This window comes from Marmota monax, unplaced genomic scaffold (genome assembly GCF_021218885.2).
Source record: "Marmota monax isolate L192 unplaced genomic scaffold, Marmota_monax_Labrador192_F-V1.1 WCK01_AAM20220418_F8-fsc00018, whole genome shotgun sequence".
Taxonomy (NCBI): domain Eukaryota; kingdom Metazoa; phylum Chordata; class Mammalia; order Rodentia; family Sciuridae; genus Marmota; species Marmota monax.
The window spans coordinates 22,873,785-22,897,827 of NW_026692201.1; the positions used below are offsets into that span (position 1 = coordinate 22,873,785).

The window sequence follows — 24,043 nt, forward strand, 5'->3', positions numbered from 1 at the left end:
CTAGTGAGGCAGGTGGCATGCTTCCAGAAGATGGTGTGGGGAAAGGAAGCAGACTCTGGCATGAGGAGAAAGAACTCTGGCACATCTGAGGCCCCACTCCACATGCACTTTCTAACCCAAGCCAGCTGGGGAGGAGCAGAGATCAAAGTGAAGCTGAGTGGTCAGAGGGGAGGTAATGAGGATTCCCATAAACCAGCTGGAACTTTTAGGAAAAAGTTGAGAGTTGTCGGGGTTTCAAGGAAGAGGTGAAAACATTCTAATAGGTGGTAGAGAAGTAAGGGGCTGAGGAAATTTCCCTTCAGCTGGGTTTGATGGCAGAAGAATACTTAAGCAGACAAATTCTAAGAGTCCACCTCTTCTACAGAAGCCCTATCCTCCCACCTTGACCCATTTCCTAGGACCTCAAACCCCTCTCCACTCCCATTCAGCTTTGCAAGATGGTTGAAGTTTGTCTTGGGTCTTGCTTCTCTTCTTAAGTAGGCTCTCTCAACCACCTGAAGATTCAAGGAGAGAGACCTGCAGTCAGTAAAAATGGAGGTCAACACGGTAGTGTACCCAACTGACTGTTCTTTTAAAGGGGCCCCATCTAGTGGGAGACAGTTCATCCATGATGCAGTATCACAAATTGCCTCTCCATGGTATTATGGGGAAGCCAATTGGAACTGCAGGAGTGTGCTCAGTAAGACTGTCTGCCGTGGTGCAGAAGTTACAATGCCAGGACACGAGCCAATGGGATACCTTAAAGGGTATCGAAGCTTTGGATACATTGGGTAGAAGCGTACAAACCAGTGGCATTTGTGTGAAAAAGGTAAAGGAAAGATGAGTGAAATGTGCCCCAAGTCCGTATGGGGCTGTGTTCATTGCATTGGGAGATGAGGAGAGATTGGAGTTGGGGGCCTTTAGGCAGGAGAAAGCATTTCTGTGTTTTCTGTGTTAAACAGTGAACTATAGGAGTCTGATGGTTCTACTTCAGATGTGTGTTCACAAGTAGCATGAGGGACAATGAGTCTGAGCAGAGGGGTGGTAGAGCCAAAATCTGAAGACTGGGAAATCTTTGGAAAATAGTGTGAAAAAAGAAAGTTGTTTCCATTTTCTGTGGATTTTAAAGGCATATAATCTTCCCCTCTTATCTCTAATCATTTATTGTGATAAAATCTTCAAAATTCTTCCTGTAACCAGTAAACAATTTTAAAGAAACTTAGTTAAAGAATGCCAGAAAATTACATATCGTGTTGGTTGAGTAAAGGATTAAGTGTTCATTTTTTTCTGGACTTTAACTGAAGCCTTATCAATATTGCTTTATTTTAATGCAACTGGACAATGCAGTAAGATTATTTGAGATGGACCTGGAACTTAGAACTCAAATATTTGTTTTTTCAAGTGGGAGACCACTTTGTGCCTGCTCTGGACCACTTAAGTTGTAATATAAGTGTGCTTAATATCCATTTTTCTCATTGAACTCAACTCCACCAAGGCGATGGTTGTTTCTTATTCACAGAGTGTGTTCAACCCCTGGCTTATATAACAATTGTTAGTTGAGCAGGTAGGTAGAGAATGATTTATATGAAGCACTTTACCTCTGTTACTTGTTACTCTGATTTATGCCTTAATACAGGTTAATAAAGGGCTGTTAGTACTCTGAATATTAAGAAATTTGCTTGGGTCATTTAGGAAAGTATTGTTATCAGCTGTACTTTGCTCTGATTTACAGTGCTAATCTCTTAGAGTTATTTTGGTGTATGTGAGCATGGTTGATTGTGCTTTAAACACTGACAGCTCCTTGATGTTCACATGACTGCTGAACTGCACTGTGGTGGAGGGACACTGTTTTAGAAATCAGATGGCCTGCAGATCCCAGCTCTTTTATAGCAGTTTAGAGTGTTCATGCATGGAATGCTCCTCTCCAGCCTTTTGCCCAGCACCCTTCACTTACCACATAATCTTGTCACATCCTCAGCTTCTTTTGCCTCAACTGTCCCCTGAACCAATTCTGGCCTTCTAGTCTGTATTTTCAGGGGACCCTGTGATTTTTTTTTTGTAGTGAGTAGTGATTGGAATGACTGCTTTACTAATGTCATCTCCAATGAGGCTATAAATTTCACCAGGGCAGAGGCATGTCTGTTGGTTTTAGCCCAGTGTCCCCAGCACCTAATAAAGTACCTGACATAAACTGTGTTACAGGTAAACACCTGAGGAGCCAGGGAACTATGGTGAGCCCTTGACGTGAGATTCTGTTTTCCTTATCTATTTGAAGTATGTATATTAATCTTTAATAAGGATATCACTGAGGTTCTTCTCTTCAAATTATAGGGGTTAATTTTTTGCCTGATTGCTTTTATTTGTTCTTTTTAGATATACATGACAATAGAGTTTATTTTGACATACATACATGGAGTATGACTTTTTACAATTTTTTACTTATAGTAGTTATTCACACCATGATTAGCAATTCAAACAGTACAAAAGAATTTTAAGGGAAAGGATATTCAGTCCTTCACTTGAAGTTACAAATATTAAAATTGCTTATATTTACCATAGAATAAAAATCGAACAAGCTAGAATAAGCCAGAGTGGAGTGTTTTAACAATGGGTTGGAGTCATTTTCCTTATGTTTGTCCTCATGAATCAGCTTTCATATTTCAATTTCAAAATGCTTCATGCTTTTTAGTGAGGGGATAAAACTCTTACAAAGGAATCTATGCTGTGAACAGGTGGGGCCAAGGTCTTCAGCTAAATTCCCATTATAACCTGCTCTGTGCTTATTTATAGTTATTCTATATAGAAATTTGTCTGTTCCTGGCTCTTTCAAAGTCTTCTCCTTTCCAGGATTTGAAACCTACGTTCAGCTATTGTTTAATAAAGTAATAAGGAAGGCTGGACAATCCAAAGCTAGGTTATTTTATGAATGTTTTAATATATTTGGATATTTCAAAAATAAGTTAATATTCACCTAAAGATTTTCAGCTTAATAAGCACTTTCATATGAAGTATTTTTTTTCTTTCTTTTTTTGTTTGAAAGTATTTGGTTTCTATGATGGTTTTCATATGGTGGAGGAAATCATATAGAAAAGTAGAACTTCTTTTCGAATAAAAATTTGTACAACAAATTCTAATTGTTGAAAGATAGAACATGTGTATTTTAATCCCCTCAAATTTTAATCTCAAGGAGAAATGGACATTCATGATTTTCTCTTGATTTGATGGGGAGGAAAATTTACCTTCGGCACATTTTCTAGTTCTTTACCTTGAAAAGCAATGTGAGAGAGGTTGCTACAGTAACCAGGGCATGTGTATGTGGTTGGTGGTGGGGTGATGCCTGATTGGTGCCTAAGAGTATTCAGGAGATAACGTTCATATGATCATATTTGAAAAGTCAGTGTACTAATACATTGGGTTTTTATCTGTGATCATGGTAATTTAACTCTGACCATCAACATGTTCTACATTAACTAAGGTCTGTGGACAAGGTGATTTTGTTTATGGCTCATAGGTTATAGTGGGTTTTAAATAGCTACCTTGAGTGACAGTGCATTGGGGGTAGGAGAAGGGAAGGGAGAAAGGAGAAGCAGGGATGCTGCCCTCTGACTCATCCCTGAAGTGGCTCAGGGCCAGGCATTAGAGACAGGGTGAGGTCCATAGTGTAGGCTTTCCTGGGTATTGTTGGCAAGGGAACAGTTGTTTACTGACAGCCAGTTGCTTAAGAAGGCAACTCATGCTGGATGGAATTTCTGGGCTCCAAGGCCTAATGGACTCAGATGTTGAGGAGGTTTAAGTGAGTCCCCGTTGTGATTTGCAAAGGCAATAATTTTCTATTTATTATTAACTAGTACAAGTTAAGTATGAGAATAATACTCAATGTCATGTAAATATCTAATCCCCACTGCTTAGATGATTAGCATGCAGGATTTCACCACCCACATGCATCCCTAAGAAGAGTGTTTTTTGAGAACTGCTCTTAATATTGATAACCTCTGAGGAGGGGCCTAGATTAGACAAATAATGCATCAAAATTCCCTCTGCAATTCTATCTCCTACCTTCTCTTCCTTAGTAACACTGAAAGGATGATTCTTATCCACCCAAGTCTGTTTCCTGAAATTGTTTCCAGCTCCTTCTATTTTACATAATGTATTAGAAGTAATGCACTAGTAATTTAATGAATATTTACAGTGTAACAAACATTTTATGCACATTATCTTGAATACTTCTACAACCCTACAACCCTGCAAAATAGATATTATTGACCTTTTTTTTTTTTATAAATTTGGAAAACCAAGGCTCAAAGACACAGAGCTTAGTAATTAGGAGCTTAGATTTGAAAAGAAGTTCTTTCAAGTTTCAGAGTCAATATTCATTGTAAAAACAGTATTAACAGTATTTTTAATAACATTTATCATACAGTTATATGTCTTACAATAATTCTTGTATTCAGCCTTGAAATGGAGTTACTATCTACTGAAGAAATACTGAGGATGGGAAACTGAAGATCAGGAAATTTAAATAACTTGCCAAGGTTATTTAGTGAATAACAGACCCCACATTTGAGCCCTATGTATTCTTTTTAACCTAGTTACAAAGGCTTTTATCCACTGGGCAACACCACCAACTGAATTTTTGTGAATATGGGGCTCTACACTGGGTAAAGGTGAAGAGTTGAATGCAGGGTGCTTAAGAGGAGTTGAAGGACAATGTAGATTGTGGGTTACATAGAATCAGACATTCTCTTTCTTTCCTTTCTAGGTGTCAACTTCCTCTGGTACAACCAGCAAATCTTCCACCATGAATCCCACAGAAACCAAGGTAGGAAGACCTCTCAAGGTCAACTTGAGTGAATGCTACTTTAGCTTGGTTATATGATATATAAGTGAATCAAATGTAGAATAATTGTTAACTGGTGAATTATGTGTCCTCAGAAGCTTATGCTATGAGAATAAACATTTCCTTCCTAATTTGTGGGGTCTTTGGGAATTCAGTTCTCCTTGTAATATTTACTTTGAACATTATTTATAGACAGTGCTTTATACTCTCTAGAAAGGAGTAATCATCTAGAGCTTTTTTTTTTTCTCTCTCTCTCTCTCTCTACTTAAGTTTTTTGAATTGAAGATAATCTCTCCAAGTACAGTTTTAAACCTAAATAAGAATATGAATTCTTAAACCTTTACTAAGGTGGTCTTACTGTTTTGGACATTTAAAAATAAATCTAAAAATGAGAAAGATTACACTAAGAGAACAAAGAACAAAGGAAACATATACTGCTTATTTCAGATGTTTTCTGTGTTTACATTCTGAAAATTTGAGTCATGTGGAGGTATCACCTTATTGGTAAACTTTTGTTGAGCTCTATTTAGGATTTATTCTTATAATTATTTTATAGAATTTCAGAAGGAAATTTTTTTTAAAAAAGTTCTCTGGTGGGCTTGTCACATGGAGTGAACTAGTTCTGAGTGGTGATTGAAGCTGTCTTAGCCCTGGCTTTTAGTTACTATGCCCCAAACTCTATTTCTTGGCACTATTTCAAGGTGGAGCTTAAAGAAGGGGCATTTTGAAAATGTTCTCAACTCCTAAGCCTATTCCTTAGTGCCTTCAAAACTAAGCCCCATTATTTGCTTTGTTTAAAATTACCAGATATGGTTGGTTGCTTTCTGTCTTCCATGTTACTTTGCTATTAGTTTGCTATCCTTGGGGAAATGGCACCATAATTTAATGTTATCAGGGATTCCAAGGCATTATCTTGAACTAAAACATTGCAAAGGTCTGGAAACAACGTGTCCATTTATCTAAGCTCTTATAAATGTCATTTAGTATCTGTTTTAATTCTTAAATATATTTTTATCTAAAATTATATCACACTTTTAATTTACATTGAATTCTTAATTATATTCAAAATATACATTATATGATCTATGATTAATCTATTAGCTGTCACAATTTATATCAAATAATATTTAAAAATTGAAAAACCATCTTGTTTGTTTTCTGGTGCTGGGGATTGAACTGAGGGCCTTGTGTATGCAAGGCAAGTGCTCTTCCACTGAGCTACACCCATAACTCTCCCATCCTCAAATTCAGTCTTAATCTAGAATAATCTCAAGAAATTAAAGGAGAACCATTTACAAAAAAAAAATTCTCTTCAAGTTTAAAATTAATGAAAATTTAAGTAAAGAGAAAAAAGGGAGGGCCAGAGTCATGTGTAGATATCACCTTATTGGTAAACTTTTGTTGAGCTCTATTTTGGATTTATTCTTTTAATTATTTTATGGAATTTTATGGAAGGAAAATAAAAATGTTCTCTGGTGGCTTTTTACTCTTTTGGTTCACTTTTTTTTTTTTTTTTTTTTTTTTTACTAGGGATTGAATTTAGGGCCACTCAACCACTGAGCCACATCCCTAGCCCTATTTTGTATTTTGTTTAGAGACAGGGTCTCACTGAGTTGCTAAGCACCTCACCATTGCTGAGGCTGGCTTTGAACCAGTGACCCTCCTGTCTCAGCCTCCCAAGCCACTGGGATTATAGGAGTGAACCACTGTGTCACCTTTTTGATTCACTTTTAACTCGTAACTCAACTGCAATCCCCTTGTGTCTCAGTGTAAGTTCCGGTGCTTATAATCATGTATGCCCAATGTTCTAGAGCAAGTGCCAGCAAACTCTTCAGGCATCACTGAGCTTTAATCATGAGAATTCCTGGCAGTCCTATGAAACCAGGGGAAAGAAGGAAAGGATAAGACAGAGAGAGGGAGAGACAAAAATAAGATTCACATGATGTGATATCACTGGTGGGTGACTGGGGACCACTTGTGGATTCAATTCATTCCATTATATATTTCAGTCACACTGCTCTCATTGATGTTTGTGCTTCTGATATTTCATAAGTTTTCTTAGCCTCCTCTTGAATATCTTTGAGAGCTTGAGCTTAATGAGTTTTGTCTCCAAATATCTTGAGCTTTCAGAGAAAAGATGCTAATTCAAGATAATGCTTACACTAAATTCTTGTCTTGTTCTGAACTGTAAAATAAAAGTAAGTCTATCTCTGAAATGTTATGTCTAGATCTGTCTTCTATATCTCTTTTCCCTGGAATATTAGAATCCATGTTCATGGTGTTGAGAATAAGATGGAAAATCAAATAATTTCTAATCACAATGAAATCCCTGAGAAATTGTGTATTGCGGACACTGGAGCCAGATGTCCTGGCTTGGAATCCTGACTCTACACCAGCTATGATATTAGACAACCCCTGTTTGCTTTTGTTTCCTTGCCTATATAGCTTAAAGGAAAATGATAGTGCCATATATTTCATAAGACTCTATAAAGAAACAAACCTATCATGCCTGTCCCACTGCCAGTGTGAGCTGGTTATTGGCCAACACAGGAGAGACAACATAGCTCAGTGACTAAGAACACTCAAGCCCAGCTCTATCACAGGTGTCCTTGGGAAGTAATCTAACTTCCTTAACCTCAATTTTTCATTGAAAAATTAAGTATAATGCCAAGGTCTATCTCATGGGGTAGTTGAGTGAGTTGACACATGTAAAGCTTACAACATATCTCTGGTATGTAAGGGATGATTGATAAGCACTAGTTATTATTTTTTATCATCACATTATATTCAGCACCAACAACTACCAAAAATAAGTTCAGTGGTTACTGATATAAATGCACATTGCATGACAAGTTGCTTCTGTCTGTGAACACACATTTTTAATTGTAGTATAGAATTCTCCCATGAAAAAATGTTAAGTGCCAAATTGTAAATTGGAAGCTACTAATAGATTCAAACCACTACAATACCAGCTGGCTTATTTTCCTTGTTAATCACTTAATAAAGTGCACTTGCATAAACAGAAGATGCATTAACAGTAGCATAAACAGAAACTCATTAGCAAGGATACAGTGTGAAAATATCCCAAATTTAAAAAAAAAATTTAAAATATTTCTTTGATCATGAACTTCATTTTCTTCTCCAAACAATAGTGTGTTGCTATAACAAGAGGTCATTTTGTGAGGGAGAATATGTCTTCACTACTATAGCAAAGACATAGTAAATTAAGAAGATATTTGGCTTTAACCTCTTCAGATGATTAAAAATACAAATTTGTGCTGATATTATCAAATTGCAAAGAAGGAAAGAAATTACATGAATTATTAGGCTTAATTTGTAATCTCTCATTTTGAAAAAAAGTTTATAAAATGTTTAATCAAGTTTTATTCCTGATTTCATACTTTACCTACATCAAGAATATACTTATAATTATCTTTTTGTTTTTTGTTTTCCACAGGAAACCTTTAGTAGGGTAAAACTCTGTCAACAAATATTATACTAAGGTCCTAAATTGTAGACAGTTCTTCAGAAGAACTTTAAATTAGGTCTCTGCATGTAGGACAATGACATGTACAATAAATATCCATACTAAATATTTACAAAATTATTTTAAAATCATATTAATGTAATTTCAGAAAACTTTTTTTCAGAAAACTTTTTGACAACACCTATGACTAAACCGTATATGACTATACAGTTTATAGCCAAATATTGAAAACATAACTAGAAGAAATATTGCTCAAGCAGCCTTTACATAGAGAAGGGAAGGGAAAGGAATGAGAAATTAATTTTATTACTGGAAATCTTCACTGAAAAAATGTAAACCCAAACTGAAATATATGCCAGGGACCTTAAAAGGTCATGTGCCTACATCTTCCTGAAATTTAAACATATGTATTGGGTAGATGACTGGATAAGTAGAGCAGATCTCAAAGTAAACATTTGAGCACTTTTTATGGATGTACTTGTTTGACTGTCAGATAAAATAAAATCACACTTGGGGCTGTGCTCTTATATATTAGGCAATTCCAATCAGCCAACAGATGGAAGGACCACATCCTCCTAACAAGAAAAGACACAAAAAACAGGTGATGTGGTTCATTGTTTTAGGGCATCTCTGTTAACTAACGCTCACTTAAGCTGCTCAGCACACCCTAATAATTACAGTTCACAATCTTCCATAATGCTCTGACTCCATCTTGGACTTTTCATAGGCTTCACTATTCATCAGCCACAGTCAATCTGGCACTAAAAAATGTATTTCCTTGCTTTCTGTGCCCTTGATTCTGTCACCATCCCATTGTTTTCACACTTTTAGCTAAAACCCAGTGGTAAGTATTTCACTGATAAAACCTTCATGTTAATGACTTTGAAATATAGCACCCCTAAGTATGAAGGATGAGGGCTTTTATTGTATGTTGCTTCTCATACTACAATGTTAATGGTAATGAGTTTTTACTCTTCTTTGATACACATAGCAGAAAAATAAGATTTAAATTAAATATAAATATAAATAGTAAGAGCAAAATATTATTAATGCACTCAAGTATTTATCTATCTAAAGAGTTATAATTCCAAGCAAAGTGTCATAAAATTAACTCATAAAGTTTGTATTTATAATAACATCAAAATCATCTTTTGAGCTTAGTTAGTTGAATAAAATATATAATCTTTATAAACTATATTCATTTTTATTTTCTTCATTCTTCCTTTTCTTTCTTCCTCTTTTTCTTTTTAAATCTGAATTTAGGCTGTGAAAACAGACCCTGCAGAACCTGAGAAGTCACCATCAACTAAGGTAAAAGAGTTAAGTTGGCTAATAAGTTATTCAGATTCATTTTAATAATAATAATAAATTTCCTACATTGGTGCCATGGTAAAGGGCTTTGTCAACTAACTTTGGACTACCCTTTGAATATGATTGGATAGAGTATATGTAAAATATTTAAAACGTTAAATCTATATATTGCTAAAAAGAATGTAGAGTATTTTATAAGTAAAAGTAATATGTTTCAGAAGACATATTCACCACTGTATTTTTAAGTGTAATAATTATATTATGCATATATATACATATATACATATACATATAAAATATATATATATATATACATATATATATATATATATATATATATATATATATATATAAACAAAGGAGACAGGACAAAAGGAGTGAGTATGCAATTATAGCTCAAATCATCAAGAATAATGAGTTTGCTGAACCTGGCCCCAGATAGTGTAAGGATGAGGGTCTTTGCTAAGAATCCAGCTAGGCTAGTCTTGAGCCTTGCCTGGCTGGTGGAGCCGGCTCTCAGTCATTCAGGAGCCTTTCCCTGAAGTAGATTCTCTTGACTCATGCTCTCCAGACTGAAAGCCATTGTGCCTCCGCATGGAGGTGGATCCTTGGGTGTCTGCCCCAACACACAAGTTTCTCCTCAATAAAGTGCTGTGCTTTGTTTTTTTTAGATGTTTAAGCAAAAACTGAGCTAAGTCTACAGGATTTTCTATGGTAAAGCTGAGATGCTTTGGGCTGAAGTATTGATCTTGTGGAAGGCCTCTTGGTGGTCCCTGAGGATGGTGGTCAAATAGTGAGCTCCAGAGAGAAGAATGCAGTGGCTGGGTGGAAATTTTCTTCTAGTCCACATTTAGGTGTTTATGATTATCTATAAAATCGCCAGAGAATTGGGTATCTGGTGATATGATCTTGCTGCTTGTAACAGAGAAAAAGCTACAGCATTCTTCATCTCTTATGAAAGATTTCTAAAAACTTAATTTATAGAGTGGGATTCCCTGGTCAACAGATTTAGTGGTCATGCTGATCATTTAATCTTTCCATAGTTAGACTTGCAGTTGGCAATTTATCTGCATGGATTATGAAAAATAGCTAGTAGTGTAGAGAAAGGTGTATTTGACCAGACAGCACACGTCCTGTGATCTCAAATAACTGTTCTGAGTGAGCTTTTCTTGAGAGAGACAAATGATTTAAGTGGGAAATTATATTTTTGAACTTGTTTGGAATTATTAAAACAATGGACTCCAATACAACTGACTTTTTATCTTTTGGATTCAATAGACGTCTGTGGTTCATGAGAAAAAACCCCAAGAAGGAAAGCCAAAGGAGCATACGGAGGTAAATGATTATCATTAGGACATGATATTATAAGATTATATTTTCCCTGTAGTGTACTTAAAATCTCTTATCTTTTGAGACACACTTGTCAATTACTGAAATGTTTTATCAGCTAAAATGGTGCCATCATGTGGCTATAGGAGTGTTCACAATTTACTCAAGTGATTTCTTGCTTATGGGGAGGTAGAATTTGTGCCATTTCAAATTTTATACCTAAAATGAAGTTTTTGTCACATTTACATTACTCTAATTCAAATTCATATGATTCAAAGCCACAGACAGCACAACTGTTATGAGCAGTTTTATTCTGTGAAGAAAAGTATCAGTATATGTTTAAAACTACCATCAAGTTAAAAATGTTTTTGCATGTGTGTGTGTACATGTGTGTGCTTTCAGCCAAAAAGTCTACCCAAGCATGCATCAGATAAAGGAGGCAAGCATGCTCACAGTGAAAAAGCAGTTTCCAAATCAAATGAGCAGCTGACATCAGAAAAATCAACAGAACCAAAGGTAAATAAAGCAGGTTGATAGATACAAAAACACTCACATCAACCAGATAATAAGATATAGTTCCCTTATTCACACTGAGGTGTTGTATAGTTGAATCTCTGGGGCTGAATATAGTTTGTATTGTAATGACTTGATGCTATTATTTTATCAGTTTTACAAATGGCCTTGTAGAAACTTGGGTTCCCAAACAGTAAACTTTGAATTGTAGCTTCCTCCTGGACCCACTGAAACCTGGGCTAGGAGAATACAGGTGCCTTGTATTATCTGCTTCGTTTTCGTTTGTTGTCTGTTTGTTTGACACGTCTTACTATGTTGCCCAAGCGAGCCGTGAACTCCTGGGTTCAAGTGATCCTCCTGCCTCAGCTTCCCAGGCAGCTGGGCCTTCAAGCATGTTCCATCATACCCAGCCTTATATGCTTCTTTATATGGAAGTCTTGAAGTGTTTTTAGTCTTGTTGTATAAGAGATGAACTTATAGAGCTAAAAATCAGGAATTTACTCCATAATTTTATATTTAATGCAGAATAAATATCTAGGAGAAAAAAATTGTTCTTCATTATCAGTCCTTGGAAGATAATAACTAGGCCTATTTTGCAATTTATTTTACATCAGACTTTACAAATTTGAGACTTCCCAGTTAAATGCAGCCTCATGTGTAATTGTTTTTAGTTAGTTGCCAATCATTAAAGTCAAGATATTTTACCTAAAATCTCAATTTCTAACTTCTCTTGAAGAACCGGAGTATCTAGCAACAGGGGACTCACACAGCAAAAGTCAACTAGAGCCATTCTACCTGGTGCATATACACGGGGGCACACATACCCGGTGTAATGGCATCTGCCTGTTTGTGTGATCTGCATAGAGTCTGGAGGCCTTGAGGCCAGCTCTTTGTGGTTCCAAGTACTGCACCAGGTGCAGTAAAGCTAGTTAACAGTCTTTTCTCATGATTTCCAATAGGAAAACTTGACAGGTAATAGTGACATTTGAAATTCATGATCCTGGTAATAGTCAAAGATACTTAGTCCTATCAATCTTTTTCCTCATTCTCAGACCAAATCACAAGACACTGTTTCTGCTGGTGGAGAGAGTGCTATTGCTGGTGTAGCTGCAACAACTATCAAACCAGATGACAAGGTGAGCACACATAAGCAAACATAAAAGGTAGGCCTCTGTGCTTATCAGGTTTCTTTTATAAGAAACATATGTTCAGATAACTTATCACTTTTTCCAACTTAATGTTGTTTATGTTAAGTTTTATGAAGAAGAGCATGCATTTAGGGATATAAAGCAAACAAGGTGCTAAAATGATTTTAAAATTCATATAGTCAATAAATATATTGAGCACATAAGGACCTGTATCAATGCCAAGGAAATTAAAATGTGAGTTGATGCAGATCCTGCCTTCCAAATTTATGGATATGAAATAAAAAGCAAATAAAATTTCCATGAGACTTTGAATACCCATTACTCTCAGCTTTCACTGTTGACACCAGTTACCTTGATACTGGTAATCACAGTCATGACATCGACGTGAATTGACAAGGGATGTTTCCAAAGAGGACATAACAGGCTCCCTGAGAAGAAAGTTTATGTGTTGTGCTGGCTGGTTCCTGGCAATCCTTTCTCAGGGCCTTTGAACCACTTCAGAATCTAGTCCAGGAATACGAGATGAGTAGTAGTTTACCTTTTCTACTCAGAACAGAGCAATCAGTTTAGAGGACCTGTAGTCAGTTTGAAGCCACAAGTAAGCAACTGAAGCAACAATGAGAAGATGGAAAAGAAAATAGAAAAGCAGTAGTATGTATTTATTTATATTCCTGCTTTACTGGTGGGCTAGATAGAAGGGAAGTCAAGGGAAAGGATAGCGCATCTCTCTGGATGTTATTCTTTCTCAGATTTTGGGAGAAAGGTCACATTATTTTTATCCAAACTCAGATCTTTGAAGGAGTTAAGGCAAAAATTACAAAAATTTGTAAATGGCAATATCCATCTTGATTATTCTTTCCTTGCAATAGGTCTCTTGTTTATGCCCTTGAGACCCCCACCCTGACCCCAGGAATACATATTACTGTCTTAAACCAATGAGAAGTGCTTAAATGAAACAGGTTGAAAAGTGATTTAAGGCAGAAAATTAAGACATTTTGAATACATTTTAAAATGCAGTAAAAAATTGAAGTTTTATCCTAGATATAAATTAGCTCATGTTATAGGGAACACTAAACAATAAAACCAGGTGAAGCTTGTGTGGAATTGTGTTGCACACTGGTTTGTGCTGGAATTTGCAACCCAGTCATTTCGCTTTTCTTTGCCCCCGATTCTTCCCTCACTAAATAAGATTGATAAAGTCTGCCTTCTTATTTTAGTACATACCGTACTTGAAGCACCACGGTTGACTCTGTAGAACATGCCCATTGAGGTTTGAGGAGAAGATAGTATACCTGGTCTTCAGTTCAGGGAAAATTAAGAAAGACCCTTACAGAGAGCTATTTGATGATGAAAGCAAGGCTTTGTTTGACTCAGGCATCCACAAGCACTTTGTGAGGGTAGATCCCACTTGAGTTAGGCATGGAAAACATCTAGGACTGCAGCCTTGCAAACCCTTCCACGTGTGTTGGAAGTTTAAGATGTATTCTGTGCACAAAACACATTCTAGTGTGATGAAGCAGGAGGTGAGTGGTGGGCCTGTAAAACTAGAAAGACAGGTTAGGGCTGCCATGGAAAATGCCAAGGGGAGTTTATAGGTAGAAATAGGAAGGTAGAAGGTTGGTAAAGGGGTGCTTTAATAGTCCTGGTAATTCATAGGTCAGCCTAAGTTAGAGCTGCTATAGAATAAGAGACTGGGGAGTTAGGCAAGAGGCATTGCAGAGATAAAATCTCCAGGTTTTAGGAAACAGTGGGCCAAAGTGGACAAAGGCAAAGTAGGATCTAGGATATCCTAGGATAGATTAAACTAAGTTGGGCGCCCTAAGGTGAGGCAGAAGAGGTGTCTAGGACACAAAATTGAAGGAGGTGCTCATTGTCAGGTTAGCCCAAGAGCAGGGGTCAGCACCTGAGAGTATCCCCTTGTGTAGTAAGCAGGAACCTTGCAATTCTGTCCCTGGGCTCCTGGTTACCTTTGACAGGTATACAGAAATCAGAAGAGTGGGTGGAGAAAGAGAGAGAAAGGGGAAGGAGGAGGAGGAAATTAGGAGAGAGAATATGAGTGCATATGTGCATGAGGTGGTAGTTGAATCACAGAAGTAGTTTCGATTTGGAAGGTGTTTCAATTGTCTAGACTCTGACACCCACCCTGGTGGTGGTCCCCATAGTATTTTAAGCATCCCAATCACAGAAATTATTTATTTATCTCTTAATTATATAACAAATATTTACACGGTGATTTGCAAGGGCCCAGCACTGGTTTTCATACTTTACATATGTTATCTAATCCCCATAACCCCTGAGATAGTACTGTCATTATCCCCACTTCACACAAGAGAATACCAAAAGACAGAAGGAGTAGTGACTTCCCAAGTCTCAAGCAACCATGTAAATCATGATTGGCAGGCAAAGCCAAGTACCTGGAGCCCATGCTCCTCACCTGTGCTCTGCCCCTGGAATTCAGATACCTTCAAATGAGACACCGTCACCTATTGTCTTAAACCCAACAACTTCACCCATTTAGTTGCTGCCAAGCCCAGAAAATGTTTGAAGCCTGGTGCTAGAGAATGGTTTGAGGTAAGATCGCCAGCACAGCACAGAACAGGAACATGTACAATGTGTGCAGTTGGGGGTGAAGCAGAAGTGATGCCAAATGTGACAGAGAACAAAGGACATAAACACTGAGTAGAATAAGGATGGTGCTGGGTTATGGCAACTGTGATTGATGAGAGTCACAAGGATGCTTCCCAGGATCAAACTTGAGAGATTACATCTAGATAAAGTCACCTAGGCTGCAGATTGGAAAATTACTGAAAGTCTTTGAGAGAGGAACTACAGAAATGGTGAGAGTGAGAGAAACTCATTGTGGGGAAATTTGAGTGATGAGATATTAGCAAGGGATATAGCAAGGGACATAGAGGTCTTCATATGGGGTCAGAGCTGTGGTGGAGACCCTGAGAGTCACAGCTAGACGTGTGTGGCAGCCTACAGAAAGAATCCAGTGGTGTTGCAAAAACTGGCAGTTGGCCTTAGAGAGGTATCCGGGAGAAAGAGACAGACAGTCCTCGATTTCAAACCTTGATTCTGTCTCTTACTATGTAACTTGAGAAGAGCGACTAATCAAGGTTAATATTATTTAAAGAGTTCTGAAAAAGTATATGACACATACAAAATAACATGTGACAGGTGCAGAGCAGATGTTGAGTATATGATCGATGCTATTAATGTTGCAATGAATTCATCTTAAAGTATGGAATAGTATTGCGTTTTATAAAGATATGTGAAAAGGAGTTTTAATGTCTTTCTAAATTCCCACCAGAAAAAAGAAAAGAAATTATTAACAGCAACTGTAGCAGCTGAATCCAAACCAGAAAAGATATCTGAAAAGGTATGGCGGTGGTGTGCACTTCTAGATTACATGTCCAGCCTCTGCTCTGTATTTATCTCAATCTGATTTCTTGTGGGCAAACAATATGAGAGGAGCAACTTAAAGGACCATTTTAATGAATGATTTTAAGCAAATATGACTAGGCTATATGCATGACTTTCACAGCTAATTTTGTTGTAACATTTTATATTATAACACTCTACTTTGCAAATGCTAGTTTCATTTCATGGAGTTCATGTTCTAATTTCTCTCCTGTAAATATATCTTACTTAACCAGATGTATCACTAAAGAATATAAGGTATTTCTTTGTTTTGAAGTCTGCCCCCCCACAAAAAAAAATTAGCCCAAAGCTAACAGGCCTTAATTTTTATTACACATATCAATAATAAGGTGGGTCCTAAAATTTTTGTGTGAATATCATAGTTTCAGGGGAAAAAAAAGCAAGCATTTTAAGCAATCCTTTTTAATCTAAGTTAAATAGTAAAGAGTCTTTCCCCAGACTTTTCTTTTCCCCTTCAGATTTGGATTATTGTTCACAATGAGTCATTTCAACCTCAAAAATAAGATGAAAGCTCCCTCTCATTTGTTATATTGCTTTAAACCCATGTAGACAGAATACAGAACTGTCAGTTCTTATAACTTTTTTTTAAAGAGAGAGAGAGAGAGAAGAGAGAGAGAGAGATAATTTTTTTAATATTTATTTTTCAGTTTTCAGTGGACACAACATCTTTTATTTTTATGTGGTGCTGAGGATCAAACCCAGTGCCCCGCTCAGGCCAGGCGAGCGTGTTACCACTTGAGCCACATCCCCAGCCCTCTTATAACTTTTAACATGTATTTCAGGTGATTTCTGTTTTGTAGACAGTTGGGGGTAAGCAAGTGAATAAAACACACATGCACACATACACACACACGAATGAATGAATGAAAGAATACAGGAAAATCTATTTTTGAGAGAGATTCAATTTGAAAGGAGTGCTATCTAGAGATTTTGCAGGGGTTCTTTGTATAAAACTCTGCAAAAAAAATTGATAAGCAATAAATACCAAATACCATGTTGTTATAGAAGCATGGTCATAATTCTTTGTATTTGTTTTGTTGTTTTTCTTTTTCTTTTATAACTGTCAGTTCACTGGGTTGGAGCTTTAATAAACTTGTGCATTTATTTATGTAGTTACTGCCCTTTGAAATCGTTAAAATTGTGATTCTTATCTGGCTTTTTATCTTTCCAATACAGAATCTGTATTTGGGGATTCAAATAAATAATAAGATCATATTTAAGACGATTTTAGCATTTGAAGAACTTTTAGTGTTTGATATTTTCTTAGAATGAGTAAGCGTTTTTTGTAGTTAAAAAATCAAAACTGAAATACGTTTAACAAATAACATTTAAATAACTATTTTTTTTTTTCATTTCCAGTCAGGCATGGATGCTGCTTTGGATGACTTAATAGACACTTTAGGAGAACCAGAAGAAACTAATGATGACAATACAACATACACTGGACCAGAAGTTTTGGTATGTGATCTGATATCTGTAGAAGTTCATATTCAATGGAAAGGAGAGCAAATTAGTCAGCAAATACAAGAAAACACCTAGTATTCTGTTGCTTGGTAGAAGCAGGATGATGTTGCTATCAATAATTGCAACCAAAAATTAGTGTTGGGGATGGAATGGTTTGTCCTGTGATAGACACACAAATATGTTGCTTCAGCAAATATTTGTACTAAGACTGAAACACAGACCATTGGTCTGAAAGTCTCATTTTCTGTCCTCAAGATTTAAGTCCAGTGGACTGGAACTCATTTTCATGCCCGGTTATTTCCAATCCTACATCTTGAACTTACTTTGATTTCTAGATGTTTACTATCCTGAGTTCATCCCAATTCCTAATTCTTAAAAAAGCAATAACATTATGTATTTCTTGGTATTAAAAAAGATATGGCACAGACTAGATAAAAGTATTTTCAACAGATACAATGAAGAATTAGTTTCTAGAGTTTATAAAGAATACAAAAGACTGAGAAAAAGACAAGCCAACAGAAACTTAGGATAAATGTGATTGGACAATGAACAAGTAAAATAAGTCTCCCTAATAATTTAGGAAAATTATATTAAAACACATAAAAACAACATTTGCATTATCAGATTGACAAATGCATTAAAGTCTGACAACTTGCCCGTATCTGGTGGGTATGAAGATACATCTCTCCTTAAATCAGAGTCCACTTCCAGAATGATTCTTTAGGGGTGGAGCCTTGCCCATGAATACAAAAAGTACAAAGAATGACAAGAACTGGTGAAACTTTTGGAAAGAATTTTGTTCAAGGTAGGACAGGATAATGCTCTATAGTGGTACAAAAGGGTTATGCATGTATCATCATGGATACATTATGATTTTGTAATTTTAAATAAAAGGAATGCAGAATGGCATACAGAATATACCACCATTTATATAACATTTGAAAATATTCATAGTAATCCTATGTATTATTTATGAATATGTACATATGTAATAATTTTTTAAAATATATGGAGATGATAAAGTTCAAAGTTGTGGATATCTCTGGGTAACGAGGGTATTGGATTGCAGAGATCCAAACAGGAGATATCCACTGTATTTGTAATTTTGTTTCTTAGACATTAGATAAGAAATGGATATTGAATATGAACAATAATACATTTTGATTAATATAAAGTTCAACTTTAGCATGGTATTTTGAATATTTTCTAGTATTACATGTGACTTAATCTAATCAAATACTTTTGTAAACTTAGAACTCCTAATTTGTGAAGTATTAGATTCTTTTGTTTAATTTAATTAATTTTTTATACTGAGGATTGAATCAAGGGGTGCTTTACCACTGATTCACATCCATAGCCCTTTTGTATTTTATTTTTTTTATTTTGAGACAGTATCTCATTAAGTTGCTTAGGGCCCCACTAAATTGGTGAAGCTGACTTTGAATTTGTGATCCTCCTGGCTCAGCCTCCTGAGCTGCTGGGATCACAGCTATGTGCTACCATGCCTGGCTTAAGTATTAAATTCTTAATGATTTATATTGCATCTCATAGTTCCATAAATGAATAATGCAATAGTACTTTGGTTTCAGAACATGCACATAACACTCTCAGCTTATTAATTGCATAATATCTCTATCTTTGTGGTTTTATTCCAGGATCAAATGACTTCTAGGTATATTGAGGAGTTGGGTAAAAGAGAAATCACAATTCCTCCAAAATACAGGGAACTTTTGGCTGTAAGTTTATTAATCATTTATTTATTCATTCATTTATTTGTTTATGTTTATTTATTTATTTATGTTTACTCATTTATTTATTTATTTCATTGTTTCCTTTTTGGAATATAATTTCATGTTGATATCTTCAGAGGTTTTAGAAGTTAGAAAATATAATGAGGCATTTGAATTGTCATTATTAAGAAACTCACTTTATGTGGAGTTGCCACAGAAAGTACCACAGACTGGGCGGCTTAAACAACACAAAGTTTTTGTCTCACCATTCTAGTGTTGAAAGTCCAGAATCAAGGTTCCTCTTGAAGGCTGTGAATGGCTTGTGGATGGCCATCTTATTTAGGAGTTTCTTCTATCATCTTCCCTCCATGCAAATCTTGAGTTCCAAATTTCCCCTTTTCATAAGGACACTAGTCATACTGGATTAGGGCCTACCTTAATGACCTCACCATTACTTGATTGCTTCTATAAAGACCCTGTCTCCAAATAAGGTCTAATTCTGTGGAACTAGATATTAAGACTTTAGTGTCTGGCTTTGGGGAGGCACAGTTTAGTTTATCACAAACTGAGAATACATCTTGACAATCATGAGGATTAATTTTGCCTTCTCAACCTCATCAAATTAATTCATATCTGTTTCAGAAAAAAGAAGGGATCACAGGGCCTCCTCCAGACTCTTTGGTGAGTTTACATAACTTCTAAGATGTAAATCAATATTATTTATGCCTTTGGTTGGGGGAATAGGACTATCAATTTATATAATTGGAAATCATGACTGATCTAAATCAGATAATGGTGTCTATTTAGAGTAAGAGGGTGGGTGTAGGGTGGTGTCCGTGGTTCATTTCTTTGGTAGTTTCTTTGAAGGGAAAAGAGAATGGAGCCAAGAAGATATTAGGATAAAATAAACATTACGTATCAATAAAATGACTGTGTCCCACCATGAAATTCTTCTAGAGCAGAGGAAGAGAATAATAATACTTACTGAGCATCTATTCTCTCAAATATGGGCTTTGATAAAAGTTATTTCATTGGTATATCTCATAAAGTAGCAAAGGAGTGCAGAAGTAAATTCTTCCTTCACTTGGCGTGTAATCCCCTCCTCCCTGCAATGGCTCCCAGTGTTGTTGCTGACCCTGTCTTGTTTCTTTAGAAACCTATGGGGCCTGATGATGCCATAGACGCCTTGTCTTCTGACTTTACCTGTTCTCCTACAGCTGATGAAAAGAAAACTGAGAAAGAGGTATTGCTTTTAGTTCTCTTAAGGAGAACGTGATAGAAACTCTCTTGAATTCAGAAGAACAACTTTTTAGTTCTGGTTATTATGATTTAATCTCCCTTAACTACAATCTGACCTTTGGTATTTTATTTTTCAGAAATCTGCAGGAGATGTTTTAAAAGCTCAATCAGTGGGGGTAATCAGAAGTGCTGTTCCACCTAAGGAGAAGAAAAGAAAGTTGGAGGAGGTATCAGTAATTATTCCTTGGGAAAGAACCTTGGCCCACTGACAGTGGTTGCTTCCCTGAGTCTGATCTTGCATTACCCATGATCAGGAATATGTTCCCTCGCCTGGGCCTATGTGGCATAGTGAAGCCAGTGATGGAAAGATTGATCATCTACAGGCAAGCCTGTATCTCTATAGGACCTTATCAATGATTTTAGCACAGTTATGATCTAAGACCATTTGACCACCACGCATAGAAGGGAGAAACCAGAGAAATTAGATTCTTGGAACATAAGATCTTAAGTACAGTTTCCTAGAAGAGTTCAAGCCTTGTTGGATCATTAGAGTGATGTCACTGGCAGCTGTTTCTGACCACCTTTTTTCACTACAGTCAACCATGTCTTAATCTAACAAAATCTCAATGGGGATCCTGCAGCCCTGAGCTGAATGAGAAAACGGGTCACATGTATAAGCAGCCCAGATAATGCTGAGGACAGTTTCTATCAGAGCTGTTTCTGCTTCTCTCCTCCTAGAGTGGACAGTTTATTTTTATCTAACTGACTGGGGGAACAGTGGTGAGTGCCACACCCTGAAAGTGGGAGTTCCTACTAGGATGAGCCATTGTGCCTTTTGAGAAGAAGGCAGCAGCAAGGGCCTTTTCAAGTTTCTCTGCTTTCCACCCTGCTATTTTGTTGAAGGATAGGGCTATAAGAAGCCATTTTTAGAAAAAGAAAAAACAGAGTAGTGAAAGTTTACTACTTGCATTTTTTATTTTGATAAGAGTATTTTATGGTATTATAGTTATTAATGCAGTCACACTTCTAACTTGTAAAGAAAGGGGCAAAGTGTACCCGAGAGAGCGCTATTACTATAAGAACGTGTCTTAGCCCCAATTTTTTTTTTTTTTCATTCATTGGTAAGTTCTTTTTCCTTTCTTTCTTTGCTTAGGTTTCAAATAAAATTGTCTCTAAAAGACTTCCCCAATCCATAATGCATCTTATACATTTAAGATGTGTATTTCACAAAGAAGTAAATGGATTGTTTGCATTCTGGGGAAGTTCTCTCTCTCTCTCTCTCTCTCTCTCTCTCTCTTTCTCTCTCCAAACCAGAATTTTTTTTATTTCCAACAGGATGCCATGAGCGATCAAGCATTTGAGGCTCTGTCAGCTTCACTGGGCACCCGGAAGCCAGAACCCGAACTCGACCTTAGCACCATTAAGGAAATTAATGAGGTACTGATCTTGCAGCTGATATACAAAGCATATTAGTCTGCAGGTTCTAAAACTGAATGCCTCTCATGTGTTTAGAATTTTTGGAGGGGGTGTATTTTACAAGGGATTAAAAATGAACTACTTTCCATTCTGCTTTACTTTCAAGTATGGTTAATTTAGATATTTATTGTTGATAGTTAGCAATCAAGAGAAATGTTTCTCTGTCTCTTAAATAGTATAAAATTTAATATTTTAAGTGAACACTAATCTCTTTTGCCAAAACTCACATGGCACCTGACTAAACAGGATAGCAGGAGGCAGTGGCCTGGTGAGGAAAGAGGTTTGTTTGCTTTGATGGAAATTGTTCAGTTGTATTTTCAGAGGAATGCTGGGCATTTCTCTCTATGAGGAGAATAAACACTATGAAAGGATAGGAAGACCCTTTTTATATAACCATGGAGAAAGCAATTGAAAGTTATCTCAAGTTAGAATAAAATAAAGAACATTACTCAGCCTCAAAGAAGAATGAAATTATGGTATTTGCAGGTAAATGGATGGATCTGGAGAATACCATGCTAAGCAAAATAAGCTAATCCCCAGAAAACAAAGGCCAAATGTTTTCTCTGCTATGCGGATGCTAATTCACACTAAGGGGGTGGGGGTGGGGACCTGTGGAAAAATAGAGGTATTTTGACTTAGGCAGAGGGGAATGAAGGGAATGGAAGCAGGTATGGGGTAGGAAGGATTGTAGAATGTATTGAACATTATTACTCTATGTACAACCAGAAGAATGAGAAGTAGTACTCTGAAAGGAAGGAAGGAAGAGAATCTATATATTTAAAAAGACTTAAAAGACTAAAAGACATAATTTTTTTTAATTGATAAGACTAAGCTTAACTTAGTTTTATTAACCAAGTGTATACAAGAAATGCAGAAAGATGATTAGCATAAACATCAGAGTGTCAGAGAAGGAAGGGTTTCTGACTAGGATGGGCAAATGGTGGGATTTCTAGTGTGGTTGACAGTTTAACCATTTTACAAGGTGGTGTCACAAAGTTATCACCTTAAAACAATGCATTATAGACTTGTGCAGGGTTTAAAAAAATTTTTTTGTCACTCTGTTTTGCAATAAAACGGTTCAAAAAATAAAAATAAAAACAAAGCCACAATTATTAATCGGAGCTTCTGCACATTTAGAGCACTATGCCAATTCCTGTGCATCTCACCAGCCTCCAAGACCTTAACGAGCCTTCTGAGCCAAAGCAAGCTTGTATTTGGTATAGAAAAGTTTTGATATCAAATTGCAGTTGTTGGCCTGTAATCCCAGCAGCTCAGGAGGCTAAGATAGGAGGATCACAAGTTCCAAGGCAACCTCAGCAATTTAACAAGACCCTTAGCAACTTAGCATTATGAGAAAGGACTGGGGATGTGGCTCAGTGGTTAAGCACCCCTGGGTTCAGTCCCTGGTACCAAAAAAATAAATAAATAAAAACTAAAAATAAATAAATAACAATTTTTGTAGAAATTTTCAACTTGGTCTTTAAGGGGAAAAGAGAGTTCCCTGTGTTTGACAAGGCAGTGTCCTATGGGAGATAGAGACACAACCTGGATCCTCCTCCTCAGGAGCTCCACCCTATCTGCTTAGAAGGGGAGCTGGGGAGTGTGTTGTCACAATGCCTGGCCTCTGATGTCACTTCCTGTTCTGAGTCACCAAGGGAGTGGAGTCCCCCTAACTCTCAGGAACTCTCCTGGGTCGGGGACAGCATGGTCCAAGATGGGCCAATTTCTATCTTCGACTTTCTTGGAGGGCTCACCAGCCACAGTGTGGCAGGATAAGTGTTATGAAAGTGAACATATGGGAGCAGGAGAAGTAGTCCCTGTCCTCCAGGACCAAGTAATGTATCTGGAAGACAGGAAACTGATTACTACACTACAGAAGATGCACGATGTTTGGATTAGTCAGACACAAACCTGTTGTCACAAGGAAAGGGTGGTCTTGCAGAATGCTGGGGCAGTTGGGAGGCTGGGTGGAGTCATGGTTCCACCACCTGTAGGCTGTGGCCAGAAGTGAATGCACTTTCACCTCAGGCTTTTTACAGATCATTAGAGTGATTTAATAAGACAAGAAATGTGGGAGGGAAGGCAT

General features: G+C 36.7%; 1 protein-coding gene across 12 annotated transcripts in view; it reads left to right on the plus strand.

Moving 5' to 3' along the window:
- Cast (calpastatin) overlaps positions 1–24,043 on the plus strand; it is a 111,709-nt gene that overhangs the window by 60,854 nt on the left and 26,812 nt on the right. For 5 of the 12 annotated variants that reach the window (XM_046428845.2, XM_046428871.2, XM_046428843.2 and 2 more), the window contains 13 exons: positions 4,739–4,798; positions 8,839–8,904; positions 9,567–9,614; positions 10,893–10,949; positions 11,346–11,459; positions 12,509–12,592; positions 15,918–15,986; positions 17,408–17,506; positions 19,168–19,248; positions 19,885–19,923; positions 20,396–20,485; positions 20,619–20,708; positions 21,817–21,918. In XM_046428845.2, coding sequence (XP_046284801.1) covers positions 4,739–4,798; positions 8,839–8,904; positions 9,567–9,614; positions 10,893–10,949; positions 11,346–11,459; positions 12,509–12,592; positions 15,918–15,986; positions 17,408–17,506; positions 19,168–19,248; positions 19,885–19,923; positions 20,396–20,485; positions 20,619–20,708; positions 21,817–21,918 — 999 coding nt within the window. The remainder of the gene's footprint in view (positions 1–4,738; positions 4,799–8,838; positions 8,905–9,566; positions 9,615–10,892; positions 10,950–11,345; positions 11,460–12,508; positions 12,593–15,917; positions 15,987–17,407; positions 17,507–19,167; positions 19,249–19,884; positions 19,924–20,395; positions 20,486–20,618; positions 20,709–21,816; positions 21,919–24,043) is intronic. The other 7 variants (XM_046428862.2, XM_046428854.2, XM_046428886.2 and 4 more) reach the window with 3 other exon arrangements.